Raw genomic sequence first — 13,467 nt, 5'->3', positions numbered from 1 at the left:
AGGGACTGAACTAGATTAGGCGGTCTAGTGGGCCGGATATCGGTGAAAACTAAAAAAAAAACATTATTATTCAAACAATTTTCTTAATATTTGTAAGTTTTATTAAAAGTTTCTTAATGTTTTTGAACAAAAAATTGTTGCTAAAAGGAGTATCATATGCTTTAGGCTGCATCCTCAAATACGTGATGCTTCAACATTTGCGGCTGTATGAGTATCATCATCACTCATGATTCTCTCTCACTAGCTTGTCCACCTTTTCATCATTTGTGCATCACTTCCTCAAATTTAAATTTTGGAACTGGCAACTAATCCCAAGTGGTGTGTCATAGTTTGTACTTGTACTCCTTTATCAGTACTGGTAGTACTCTATCTAAAAATTTAGAAAATGTATAATAGGTACAACCGACCAATGAGATGAAGTACAATTAGTACTTTACAAAATAAAATTAGAAAATGTATAATGGGTACTTTAACTGTTCAATGAGATCAAGTACAATCAGAATCAGTGTTCTTTTAAAAAATTTCGAAAATGTATAATACGTACTCCACATGATTCTCACTTTCTTTTTATATAAATAAATTAAGAGTTACTTTTTTTTCCTTCTTCTTCAAGACTTCAACAATGGTGTAGTATTTCAAAAAAAAAAATGGTGAATGAAAGAAAGGAAAAAATAATAATAATAATAATAATAATAATAATAATAATAATAATAATAATAATAATAGGTCAATTCTATCTAGGAAATGTTTCAAAAAACTAATCAACTGCTATTCCATCATCAGTGTCCATTGAGCCCGCTCTAAACAATCCCCTTTTGCCACATTATTGCCGATGTAATCATAAAAAATAATTTTTCTGGAATTTTAGACCAAGCTTATAGACCCAATTCATAAAGATTTAATATTTCCACAATGCATGGATTGATATTTTCAAGATCAAATTTTCCCATTAAAAACCTGAGCACGATTTCAATCTTCAACTCAATTTTTTCTTCTTCACATAGTAGCAGCAGGCAATGGTGAACAAAAGATTAAAAAAAAAAAAGAAGGCCATTTCAAACTACAAGATTCATAGACCCAAACTCTATCAACTCAATAACATAAGTTACATCAATAATGTTAATATCTGCAAAAATAGAACCTTATAATACATTCTCATGCAGGCGACGTGAAGGCAACTTCTGGAGCTTCTTGCAAACCATGGTTTCAGAAAAATATAATAAATAGTAATGTGATTTCAGCTGATTAAACTTTATTAATTATCTGATTAACATGTCTACTCTCTAGCAATACTAGACTAGTATGCACTTATGCTTTGCCATTACTACATCTCAATCACACAAGGTTAAAACTTAGGAGGAGATGAAAATTGCTTGGTTGACAATAGCATTTTAAGATTGGAATATATATTCCAGATCAAAGAATTGAGGCTCACAATTGTTCATTTAAGATGATTTAGCAACTGAACCGTTTCCACTTGTGTATTCCTTATGTAAATTGGAGTACTCGCTTTCGAAGAAAGCTTCATGGAGAGCCCTGACACATTGATCTGCTTCACTATCGTTTACAACCAATGAGATGTTCACCTGGCAAAAAGAAAACAGAGAACATAAAGAATGTGAGAAAACGAAACTATTTTGAAGTCTTGTATGTAAAAGTCTACTTTATACTCAGCCTGAATATTACGAACAACGAGAATGATTTTGAAATTGAAATTATTTTCATTTAATTGAGAATGATTAAGATGTATTATCCCTTACAGTTCGATCAACCCCAGTCTTGAATCCTATAAATTGTAGAGCCTAGAGATTTTAATACGGTGCAGAAAGTAATAGGAAAAATACTTTCATGTTTTCTATTACTGTCTATGACTATTTATATCAGAGAGATTATAATAATTCCAGTCCAATAATTGGGACTAATAATGAAAGGAAACAAATACAAATACAAATCAAGTACTAGGGAACAAATCACATAACAAAATAAAATAAAATCTTCCTAGATCCGTACAAGTATACACAGAATCTCTTTGTGTCTAAGGATATAGTTCGGTATAACAAATATTAGGAAGAATAATATAGAGTTGATTAAGTAGATACCTTAGATGCACCCTGTGAGATCATTTGAACGGTGACACCAAGGGTTCGAAGAACACGAAAAGCCTGTAAAAGAATGTTAATCAGTGGTTTTCTTATGTGACCAAACAAAAATAGTTAAACGAAATGCCTGTAACAGATTGATTGCAGAAGAACTTAATCTTGGATGTTAACATGAATAAACTTTTTCAAGAAAAACAGATTATTCAAGTTGTGGATTTTATTCCAAGATCAACGGTGCCTCAAGGGACCCAGGGCAAAAACAAAATGACATTCCCCACATAGAGCAAAAGGTAGAGACAAAAAGGACCAGATGATTATGATACTATAAAAAAGCAATTAAGTCTAAAAATATCAATAAACAAAAGTTAAGGGTGGGAATTAAATTTAAATAAGAGAGCATAGTACAAAACCTTTTCCAAAATCAATGATGATTTCTGAACATTTCCAATGAGAGAGATGATGGATCTATTTTGTAGAAGATTCACCACAGCAATTTTCTCTAGTTCTTCAACAACATGGTCAAGTTCCTGCTTAAAAACAAAGGAAGATATACAATTAAATTTATGTTTATTCACTATATTGCGCCTAATACCTGATCGGCCAGGCATTTGTCTACTCATAACAAAATGTCATTATAGCCACCAACATACAAGGTAAAAATTGAAAATGAAAATTGAAAGTGTTTTTAGAAGGTGAACTGGCCCTAAGATACCACAACATTTTCACTCATCAACAAACTGATCGACGATATAGAAATGCCTTACACTTGCCTGTTGTATAAGCTCTCTGCTCCATAGCTTTGATGGATCCAACGTCAAGGAAACACTTACTTCGCTTGTAGCAACAACATCAACTGATATGCCTAAATCTTCAAAGATTGAAAACACCTGTATATATATATGTAAAAGTATGAAAACCGGAAGGGGCATTCAACCACAACTATGACAGATCTGACAGACATTAACGCTCACCTTAGCAAGGAAACCATACTGACCAAGCATGCGAGTGCTCACTATATCCAACATGGTCACATTACGTTTCAAAACAATACTTGTTAATACTGCCTGCAAGATGAAAATGGAGAACTTAAATATTGTCCAACTCTTAAATTTTTTTATTACAAAACAAAATCTACGAACCTTGCTCATATCTCTTTCCTTGGTGATGAGAGTACCGGGAGCTTTAGGGTTGTAGGAATTTTTAACTCTAACCGGAATATCACTTTCTCTAGCAGGTCTCATAGACTGTGGATGCAGAACCTGTGAATCAGGGAATAAATGAGTCACCCTAATTGAGATAATTCTGATAATAACAGGTGATAATAAAAGATAACATCCCTTGTACTGGGGTCACTCGCTAATAAATTTGATAATAACATAGAAATATTGATATATACAAGATTATTAACATAAAAAAATTCTTTATTACTTGAAGAGCTTATATTAGCCCAAAATAATATCTTTTTGTCAATATAACTGCATACCAAAAAAGAGGTACAGCTAGCATTTTTAACAATATCCAATTATGATCGGAGATCGATATTCAACAACTCTCCAGGGATGAAGCATCTAATCCCATGCAATTCCAACACGTATCTCCAGTAAATCAAAGGTTATTTTTCAAACCATAAGAGAGATATTGTATAGTACTTTGTCATAAGAGCTAGATAAGTGAATCAGTGAATGTTATAATACCTGAGCACCAAAGTAAGCTAGCTCAGCAGCCTCGTCGAATGTCAAAAAAGGGACAGGTTCTGCTTTCGGGTATATATTCGGATCACAGGTTAAGACACCATCAACATCCTTCCATACCTGTGTACGTGATTGAAATTAATTGTTTTCTTTTTTGTCTCCAATTTGAAATGCCCAACTGTGTTATTATGCACAAACCTGGATCTCGGGCAACCCAAGTGCTTTCCCGATTGTTGTAGCTGTCAAATCACTGCCACCTCTACCTAGTGTTGTCACTGCACATGATTTTCGGGCCTTCAAGAAGAAAAACAAGTTCCATTTTTTTTCATCAGAAAATTATTATTTTAGTTACACAAAATCCTGAAGAAAATATAAGAAGGGTTGGAAAACCATGATAGCGCGATTACCTTTCCAAGGAAGCCAGTAACAATTGCAATTGCAGGATCAGCAAGCCAATCTCCATGCAATCTCTTTGCAACAGCCGGATAAGTTGCTTCTAAAATATCCGCATTTGTGAAGTCATCAGTTGTTATAAAACCCATCTCAAATGCATCGTACTGCCAGACCAATAAATTAGCAACAAACTATAATCAGGAACAACAAATCAAAAACTGGTGACTTTAGTCAGAGTTGAACTATATGATTAGCAAAAAAAAACTAACAGCCTTTTAGTTACAGCATGTACTAGATTTAAATAAACAACAAGAACACGTACTTGGCGGGCCTTGACACCCAATTTATTAAGATATGCAGCAAAGATCCTAGTGGACATGCATTCTCCAAAAGAAACTAAATAGTCTTGAGTTCGTTTAGTTAGCTCTTTCATCATTGCTATCCCATTCAAAAGTTGCTCCAATTCTACCAGATGCTCTGGAAATATTTCGACATACATAAACCAAGTTAACAACAAAAATGAGTAGAAATATATAATAAAAACAAAATGAAAAACATTCAGCAACTTGTTAATGTTACAATTATAATAAAAAACTGGGTGTATGATTTTTCTTAGTTTGAGATCATACATAATGATAGATGGATTCCCAGATGTCCATGTGATTTCTTTCTATATCAATTGCAAATTTCATTAACTCCACAATCTTCCATGAGTTATGGATAAAATTCAGCAGATTATAAATCGTATAAGCCAATAATTGGATTTATACAATTAAAACCTGTAATTTGATAGTTGACACCTTTTGACTCATCCAGGTAAACTAACATAAGCAATTCTATTTCTATGATCTATTGTATCAACCATCAACAATAAAAAGTTGTCTGGACCATTTAAATATCCATAGTCCATCTTGAAATTGTATGACATCACAAGCTCATACTATACACTTCTAACTTCTACTTCTACTTCTGAGACAGCAAACAGAATTATGGTATATAGTTTCATGTCACTCATGCCATGGTGAAACTCATCATGCAAACTAGTGCATATAGAAATGTAGCTGCTGCTTTAGGTTGTAAAAATAACATATGAATATAAGCATTCATACGGGCTGACATATTAGATACCAAGCAATCATATCAGACACACAAGATAAACTCTTCAATTTACAAATTTCTGGCTACAGTGATATGACTTTATTGTTGGTATCATAATTTTAAAACAAGACAATTATTAAATTTCTTAAAATTTGAGTAGGACCTAACTCTAATCTACAAAACCGATTTGTAAGATAAGGGATGCCTCCCACTTATGAACACATGTTAAGGACATACTATATCAATGTGGGACTTTCAACACACACCCTTCATGCCTAGCACAATACATCTGGAGTGTCACTCAATTGCCTCAACAGCGGGTGGCCGAGTGGATCTTGGATAGACTCTTATACTATCTTAAAATTTGGATTTGGCCTAACTTAACCCTGTAAAATCAGTTTGGAAGGCGAGGAATGCCCCCCACATACAAAAACATTATCATGACATATTTCATCCAATTTGAGACCCTCGACAAAATTAAAGAAGTGAACACAATATTAACAAATATACAACTACTTTTTAACAAAGAAAAATATCAAATACATTTTCTGCAGCCATGAGCCTACAAGTACTATTGCTACACACAATAGAACATACCAGTTGATATGATCTGAAAAGAACATTTTAATCTAACAAATACTCAACTCATATTCAATGTAACAATCAAATGAATTATACTGTGAACTGAGGAAATGACTCACTTTCAACAACAGATCTGTCAACTCCAAGCTGATCCACAGTCCTGAGATGAAGGTAGGAACATAACATCAAGTGAAAATACTATAACTTCATATTTTTCAAAAAAAATATGAACTTTCATTGATTTTCTTCCATACTTCATTTTTGTCATAATTGTAAAAGATAAAACAGGATAAATGAACCTCATTGCTCTCACCTGAAATGCAGATCTTTTATAAAGCTAAGCTCTTCAATACAAGAGACATTAGTAACACCGCAACTCACAGCTTTTTCTCCAGCCTAATAACACAACAAAACCAACATAATTTCTTTGAGAAGAATACTTTAACATGAGAAAACAAAGAATCAATAACATAAAATCATTGAAAAATGTAATCTTTATTTAGGATCAGTATTGTCAAATATCAGCGCTATATCATAGCAGAATTTGAATAAATCTCTGTCTCTATGAGACACTATTTGGATGTGAAATGGTTTATGTTGGAATACATTTAAGAAGATACTGACATTGACACGTAGACATCCATAAACAAATTGAAGTGATTTAATGTAACCAAACGTATCAATGTCGTGTCAATTTCAAAAGACGACACATATCTGACACTAGACATGCCTTCAATCTGAAGTCTCAGCGCTACATAGATACAAATATAATAATGAGTAAACTACCAATTTCGTTCATGACTTTATCGGAACACTCTCAAATAGATCCCTTAAATTAAAAATATTTCAAAAAGGTCTCTAACTTTGTCAAATTTTACTCATACTAGTCCTGCAGAAAATATATCAGGGACTAAATTGACAATAAGTGGTCAAATATAGGCTACAAATTGACAGTAAGTTGTTAGGGACTAAATTAACAATAAATTGTTAAATATATGGATCAAATTGAAATTCACACCAGGACACGTGCACCGACACTTATGATTGCACTGAATTATGTCATTTTCTCATAATATTATCAGTGTCGACCTATATGTGTGTATCCGTGATTCATAGTTCATAGTCTCATAGACCTATTCGAGAGTGTCATACAAAGTCAGAGACTAATTCCGCTGCTTTTTTTAGCGCAAAAATCTTTTATTAACAAACTCACCAAATAAGTTTGTGTAATAGAAGATATGGATCACATAGACAGACATGGAACTCGGCCACTAGTAATAATAAAAAGAAAAGTTTAAAGATATGAATACCAGCAAAAGCTTGTTAGTAGTTTTCCCCATAGCAGAAAGAACAACAATAGGCCTTTCTTCAGGAAAACTCAAAACAAGACTAGCAACTTCCATCATTCTCTCAGCAGAAGCAACTGAAGAACCACCAAATTTCATCACACAAGTATAACTAATTTTTTCATCATCATTTTCAACTTCACTAATCACGTTTCTTCCATTCTCAATCACGTGCTTCTCCAACACATCACTCGTTAACTTACACGTGACCTTCAATAACGACGACGTCGTTTTATTGTAACCGTTTTCTGTTGAAAGAAATCGTTTCGGAATTTCATAACTGAAAGTGTTTCTCAGATTCAGTTTCGCATTGAAAACATTGTAATGAAGATTTAATGATGATGTTGCCATGAATGAATGAAGAAATTGAAAAATCAAATCTAAATTATTTTTTGTTTTTGATTTTTTTTTTTTTTTGCTTCCGAAGCTCGATCTGCGAAAAATAGAGAAAATGTTATGATTATGATTATGATTAAAATTGAAATGAAAGAGGGGTAATTAGGGAAGAATGAAGAAAAAAAGTGAAATGAATGAAGGAATGATTGAGAGAACCTGGGAGAGGAAGAGCTTCAGAAGAAGGTGGAAATGGAAATGAGAGAGAGAGAGAGAGAGAGAGAGAGAGAGAGAGAGAGAGGTGTGACAGTGATATTAATGAAAGAGTTGTTGTGATTTGAGAGACGCGGCGGCACACTCTTCTAAAATGTTTTCTTATAGTGATAGTCAATAAATCAATAAAAGCACATTTTACATTTTTTTTACATTTAGGATTCATTACAATTTTTATTAATTCATAAACATAAATAGTCTATGCAAATTTTTCACAAGCCTCCATTCAAACGGGATGGGGTTGGTGTATCCGCAATTCACAAGGTGTGTTTGTTGCATCAAGTACAAATATGAGTATGCATAAACTTGTTGTAGTTGAAGGTGAAGCCATGACTATCTTGAAGGCTATGCGTCATGCCACTTCAAGAGGTTGGTCCAACATTGTGTTCGAAAGCGACTCCAAAGTTGTGGTTGGTGCAATACAAGCCAATCATCATGGTATTTCGGAGTTGAGTTCTATTATTTTATCTATTAAGCTATTGTTACAATGTAATTCGAACTTTGAGATCAAGTTCACTAAGCGACAAGTGAACGTGGCGGCTCACACTTTAGCTATGGCGGTCATTTCATGGTCTAGTCGAATGTTCTTTAACTATGTTCCTCGTTGTATTGAACCTTTTATTATTAATGAAATGAGTTGATTGTGTTTGCTTCAAAAACAAAAACATAAATAGTCTATATCAATCTTTAGTCGATTTAATGGTGATCGGCTAAATTCAGTAAGGAGGATCGCGATTCAATCCTCTGTAGCTGCGATTGGGAGGAGGCTAGAACCACCTGAAGCAAAAACTGACTCCGAACTCGATTAAACTGATAGTTAAAAAAAAATCATAAATAGTGTAGTGTGAACTTAATTTAATTGGTATAGATATTGTATTGTATAGGCATGATTGTATTATTCACTTAAAGGTAGAGTTTTTTTTATGTATTTTTTTATAATATGGTGTATAAATTTAGCCACTAAATTATTTTAAGAAAAATATCCTTTTTGTGGTTGATGGTATATTGGTATGGTCCCAAGGTTTTTATATTTTTAGTGAATGAATTTAATTGAATGAGTGGAACCAAGTCCAACTACACACATTAAGAATTTGATATTGACAATATATCAACAAAAGGAAAATTTGAAATTGACTACGGATTATGACATTTTGGGTAGCAATTGGTATTGGAAGAAAACTGATCACAGAATGTTCAATTAAAAAAAGTGTTCACGAGATTTAAGTTCAACGATATCATATTTTACATATAAAAGTTGAAATTTTAATTTCGAACATTTCAATTATTCATATTTAAAGATAAAATTTTAATTATTAAATTTTTTTTTTAAGTGTAATTTTAATTATTAAATTACTTGAGAAAAAAATATATTATTAGAATTTATAAGTGCTCTCTTGTACCAAAATAAAGTGCTCTCTTCAAATTTCAATCCTAAAGTATAAGAATAAAAAAACAAAAGAAAGTCAAGAAAATAACTCCAACCTTTAAGAAAGCGTTGGTAGCATATATGTACCTGATTTAAGAAAAAACAACCGATTTTTGTGACGAAAACAAAATTCCCTCTGCAGCAAACGATTAACAAGTTTCAATAGATGATCAAAATGATAAATAGTTTTTAGCCATTTAAAGGAAAATGATTTTCGATCAGTGTGGAAGGAAAACGATTATTGGCGCTTGAAGAGAAAGTGTTTATCGGTAGTTGGAGAAGAAGTGATAATCGGTGGTTTGAAGATGGAAGCGATTTGAAGAGAAATGCGATTCTGCTCGAGTTTTTTTTTTTTTGTTGTTGTTGATAGACGAAATGACAAAGTCCTTGAAAACTCACACAAAATGAAGTGACCGGAGTTCGAACCCCGGTCCTGACGTCCGACACTATTAATTTCAGCATTTCTGTCAGTTGACCTGAGAGTTTTTTTTTGTTAGTGAGTAATTTATTTTTATATTTTTTGGTAAGAAAGTAATTTATTTTCTAGAAAGAGTAAAAAACTATGGCAAATGCTAACTAGTGCCTTCGGGACACTAGTTAAAGTAACTAAAAATAATAAAATTATCTTAAAACTTGTGCATTAACATCTTAAAAGTATAAATTTTGGTATTTTTAATGCATATTTTTTTCTTTTCTTTCTTTTTTAGTTCTTAACTTTTTAGTTTCATGAAGCAAGATCCAAAAACTATTCATGTTTTTCTTTTTTTTCCAAAAATATGAAAAGTGATAGCTAAAGATAACTGTAGGTAAAAGTGATATCCAGTGACAAAGGCATCACTAAAACTCTAAAAGTGTGTGTTACGATAGGTCCTTTATAAGGTAGCCATGGTTCAACCGTGGTTAATTGACCTGGCTCAACAGCAAATTTTTTATAGCAGCTCTAACAAAAATTATGTTATAATTAACATTAGAAATGATAAGGAAATTATAAGTTAAGAGAAAAGTGTCAGACTCATTCTTATGAGAGAGAAACTATTATTCTTATGAGAGAGCAAAGTCAATTAAGAGTTTTTTTTAGTGAGGAACTTATATTATATTATATATTTGATAAATTCTGCAGGTTATAGCGGGTTGCTAAGAGACAACCATGGTGATTTTATTTGGGGTTATCATGGAGCTGCAACAGTAAAAAAATATTTTATGTGCTGAAATCATGGCTATATGGCAAGGATTAAAGTTGTGTTGGGAGAATGGTTACCGTAAAGTTCTCTGTTGCTCGGATTCGTTGCTCGCAGTTAATTTAATCAAGCAAGGGGTCACAGCGCATCACTGTTTTGCTAATGAGATTCATAGTATCCCAAGGATGCTAGAAAATAACTGGGAGGTGGTTATTATTCACACGCTACGTGAGGAAAATGTTTGTGCGGATATTTTGGCAAAAATGGGTGATATCTCAAACTCGCCTTTGATGAAGATCTCTACTCCGCCTAATGATCTGTTGAGACCTCTTTTGGAGGATGCTTGGGGTATAGAGTTTATTAGGGAGTAATCCCATTGTTGTCTTTCTTTTTCTTTTCTTTTTTTCTTTTCTTTTTTCTCTTATGTAACCAAAAAAAATATATAGATAAATATAGATAAAAAAAAAAGTCAATTAAAATATTCCCCGGTTCATCAAAAAAATTAAAATATTGCTCAAAAAAAAATTAAAATATTCTCCAATTCCATTCGCGAGTTACATTATTGTACGTTTTTATTTTTATAAAATACGTTATTATTATTATTATATTATAGGTTAATCATGCAGTGCTGAGCTATTACATAGTACATATTTTAAGGCAAGGACTATTATATTGCAAGGACTATTATATTTACCATGTGGTATGTATGATTTTTTATTATATATTTTGACAACAAATACAATCGGTATTGATTTTTTTTATCAAATGGAAATAAAAAAAACAAAACAATAAAACAAATTAGTCGAGTAAACAATCATGTTAGTGCTTGAAAGTGTCACTCGTTGTCATAATAATCGCCATATCATTAAAAAAAATATTTTAAAGTCTCTAAATTTATTTTTCGTTAATCATTGAAGTCCCCTAATGTTAACTTGAAACAGAAAACGATTTATTGTTGCTGACGTGAACCATTGCTTGACTATGTTGACCATGACGTGTTATTTGACATTAAAAACTCATGCCACGTAGTTAGGAATCAAAGTGAAAAAAAAAATCGAGGAACTAAAACGACAAAAAAAAGATAAAAACATCAAAATCATCCCCAAACTAAAATTAAAACTCTAAGGGTTCTTCATCATTATAGTGGAACCAAACATGTGTACTTAATAGTCCAAAAGCCAAAGCAAGTTTTTCACTGAGACATAAGTAAAAGCCCCTTCCCTCCATCATCAATATCATATGGCACATAATTAGTTTTAGTTGATATCTAATAGCATTCAGTAGCTGCAATCTCATTAATCTCTAGACGATGATTGAAAAAATTCAATTTGAAGAGGAAGAAGATGGAGATATTATATATATAAGATAATTATACTTGAATGGAATGCCAACGGGCAACAAGTTGTGTCTGTAATCATTTTTGGATGGCAAAACCAATCTTCTTAAATACTACATCTAGAGACATATGAGATACCATATTGATATGCATGACTTTTTGAACTCTTTTTAAAATATTCACAGCCTCTGGTGCTAGTAAACCAAAAGTGTCAAATGCAAATGGTATAAATGTATGTTGATTGTCAGAACACGCTCTCTCATGTTTGGTCACTTTGCTTGAAGCAACTTTTAGAGTCGTCTGTCCTACAGTAAAATTCTCAGTCGTCAATCCCACAAGTGGGGAAACTCCAATCAAGTCCACACATGCATGTTTTCCTCCTACCCATCCATACACCAGAACATCGGCTGACCTCAATGTAGATCTCCCCGCCCAAGGAAAGGAAAAGGTTACTTCCGGATCAGGAATAATAAATAAAATAGAAACTAGATAAAATCGTATATCGAAACGACTTCTGGCATCACCGAAAGGACTAATGGGTCCGTCAAGAAGTTCACAAGCGCTTCTTTCTTCACAAATACTCCTGCACATGTAAAAACATCAAAAAGAACATCCCGAACAAAGTCGTGTTTGTATTTGAAGTCTGGAAGCTCTCGACAATGGACTGGATGCTCCCCAAATCTATTCAAACACGCTTTACGATAGATATGGCATACCTCATCAACAGGAAATAAAGGAATCATCAAACGATATTTGGGGACAGTGCGATACTCTATCGGGGACATATGTTGGTCTAATCCCTCGATTGAGATAAGTAGAAGAAAATCCTGAGCATGGGCAGCCTACAAACATCCAAAAACTGCTTTCTGTCTGGTAGTCAATTGAAAGTTAACTTTCATGTCCTTAACAATTTTACTAAACATAGCATTCGCCAAAACATGTTGTGTTTTAGGGGGGACGGTATCCCTGCTAGTGAAACTGGTACTATATAGTTTTGGTCTCTCCTTTGCTTCGCCACACTAAGCAATGTAAGACTTCTCCCATAGCTTATATTTAACTTCTCTATTTAAGAGATTGGACAATGTGAAACTTATCTATCAACCCCAACAATCTCCACCTTAATTGTAAGAGTTTCACTCCCTAACTGCATATGATGTTTGAACCAATTCTAACAATCATATATGTATCTGACAATCTTGTATGTAAAATTCTATAGGATAATTGGACCTGAGTTGTTTCCAATCTTACTATGAAATTTGTTGCAAACAATGTCAGGATTCCATAAAACAAGATTATGATATCTTGTTAATTTAAATCCACCACCTTTTGACTTACAGGATTCTGGGACATGTATGATCAAGAGAAATACTCTCTAATTCTGTGACAACAAATACAATGACGAGAACACTGATTCCTCATAAAGCTTGGAAAAAGGTTTGTGGATCTCTTCAGAAGATGGAATCGGATTGTAAGTATGGATTTGAAAAGATGCTTCTGATTGGATCACAGCCACCATTTAAGGTGGAGACGCGGTGGCTTTTCCATGGTCATTCAAAACAAAGCCTAAGTTCTAATTAGCTTATGGCTAGGAAAAAAACGAGAACACATCAATAAATAACACAAGCCAACCCACTTGGGTTTGGTCTAGTGGTGTTGGCTTGGGTCCTTGAAGTATGCTCCTCTCAAGGTCTCAGGTTCGATTCTCACTGGTG

The 13,467-nt window shown here is 33.1% G+C and overlaps 1 protein-coding gene across 2 annotated transcripts; it reads right to left on the bottom strand.

The window, feature by feature from the left end:
* Positions 1-967: 967 nt before the first annotated feature.
* Positions 968-7,979, bottom strand: LOC123907371 (aspartokinase 2, chloroplastic-like). Of its 2 annotated transcripts, none has more exons than XM_045957597.1 (14): positions 7,762-7,979; positions 7,174-7,642; positions 6,177-6,259; positions 5,983-6,023; positions 4,506-4,660; positions 4,198-4,347; positions 3,989-4,084; positions 3,794-3,910; positions 3,239-3,358; positions 3,071-3,163; positions 2,870-2,986; positions 2,510-2,626; positions 2,100-2,162; positions 968-1,586 (listed from the first exon to the last, which is right to left on the bottom strand). In XM_045957597.1, exons 2-14 carry the CDS (start codon positions 7,558-7,560, stop codon positions 1,446-1,448), a joined length of 1,680 nt encoding a protein of 559 aa, XP_045813553.1. In that variant the 5' UTR covers positions 7,561-7,642; positions 7,762-7,979; the 3' UTR covers positions 968-1,445. The 2 variants fall into 2 exon arrangements, with proteins under 2 accessions (XP_045813553.1, XP_045813552.1); XM_045957596.1 differs by having other exon boundaries at positions 2,864-2,986; positions 7,762-7,908.
* Positions 7,980-13,467: the final 5,488 nt, after the last annotated feature.

Source organism: Trifolium pratense, linkage group LG2, assembly GCF_020283565.1.
Source record: "Trifolium pratense cultivar HEN17-A07 linkage group LG2, ARS_RC_1.1, whole genome shotgun sequence".
In the NCBI taxonomy this organism is placed as follows: domain Eukaryota; kingdom Viridiplantae; phylum Streptophyta; class Magnoliopsida; order Fabales; family Fabaceae; genus Trifolium; species Trifolium pratense.
The sequence above is the reverse complement of the archived record's forward strand: the minus strand, read 5'-3'. Positions and strand labels throughout refer to the sequence as shown.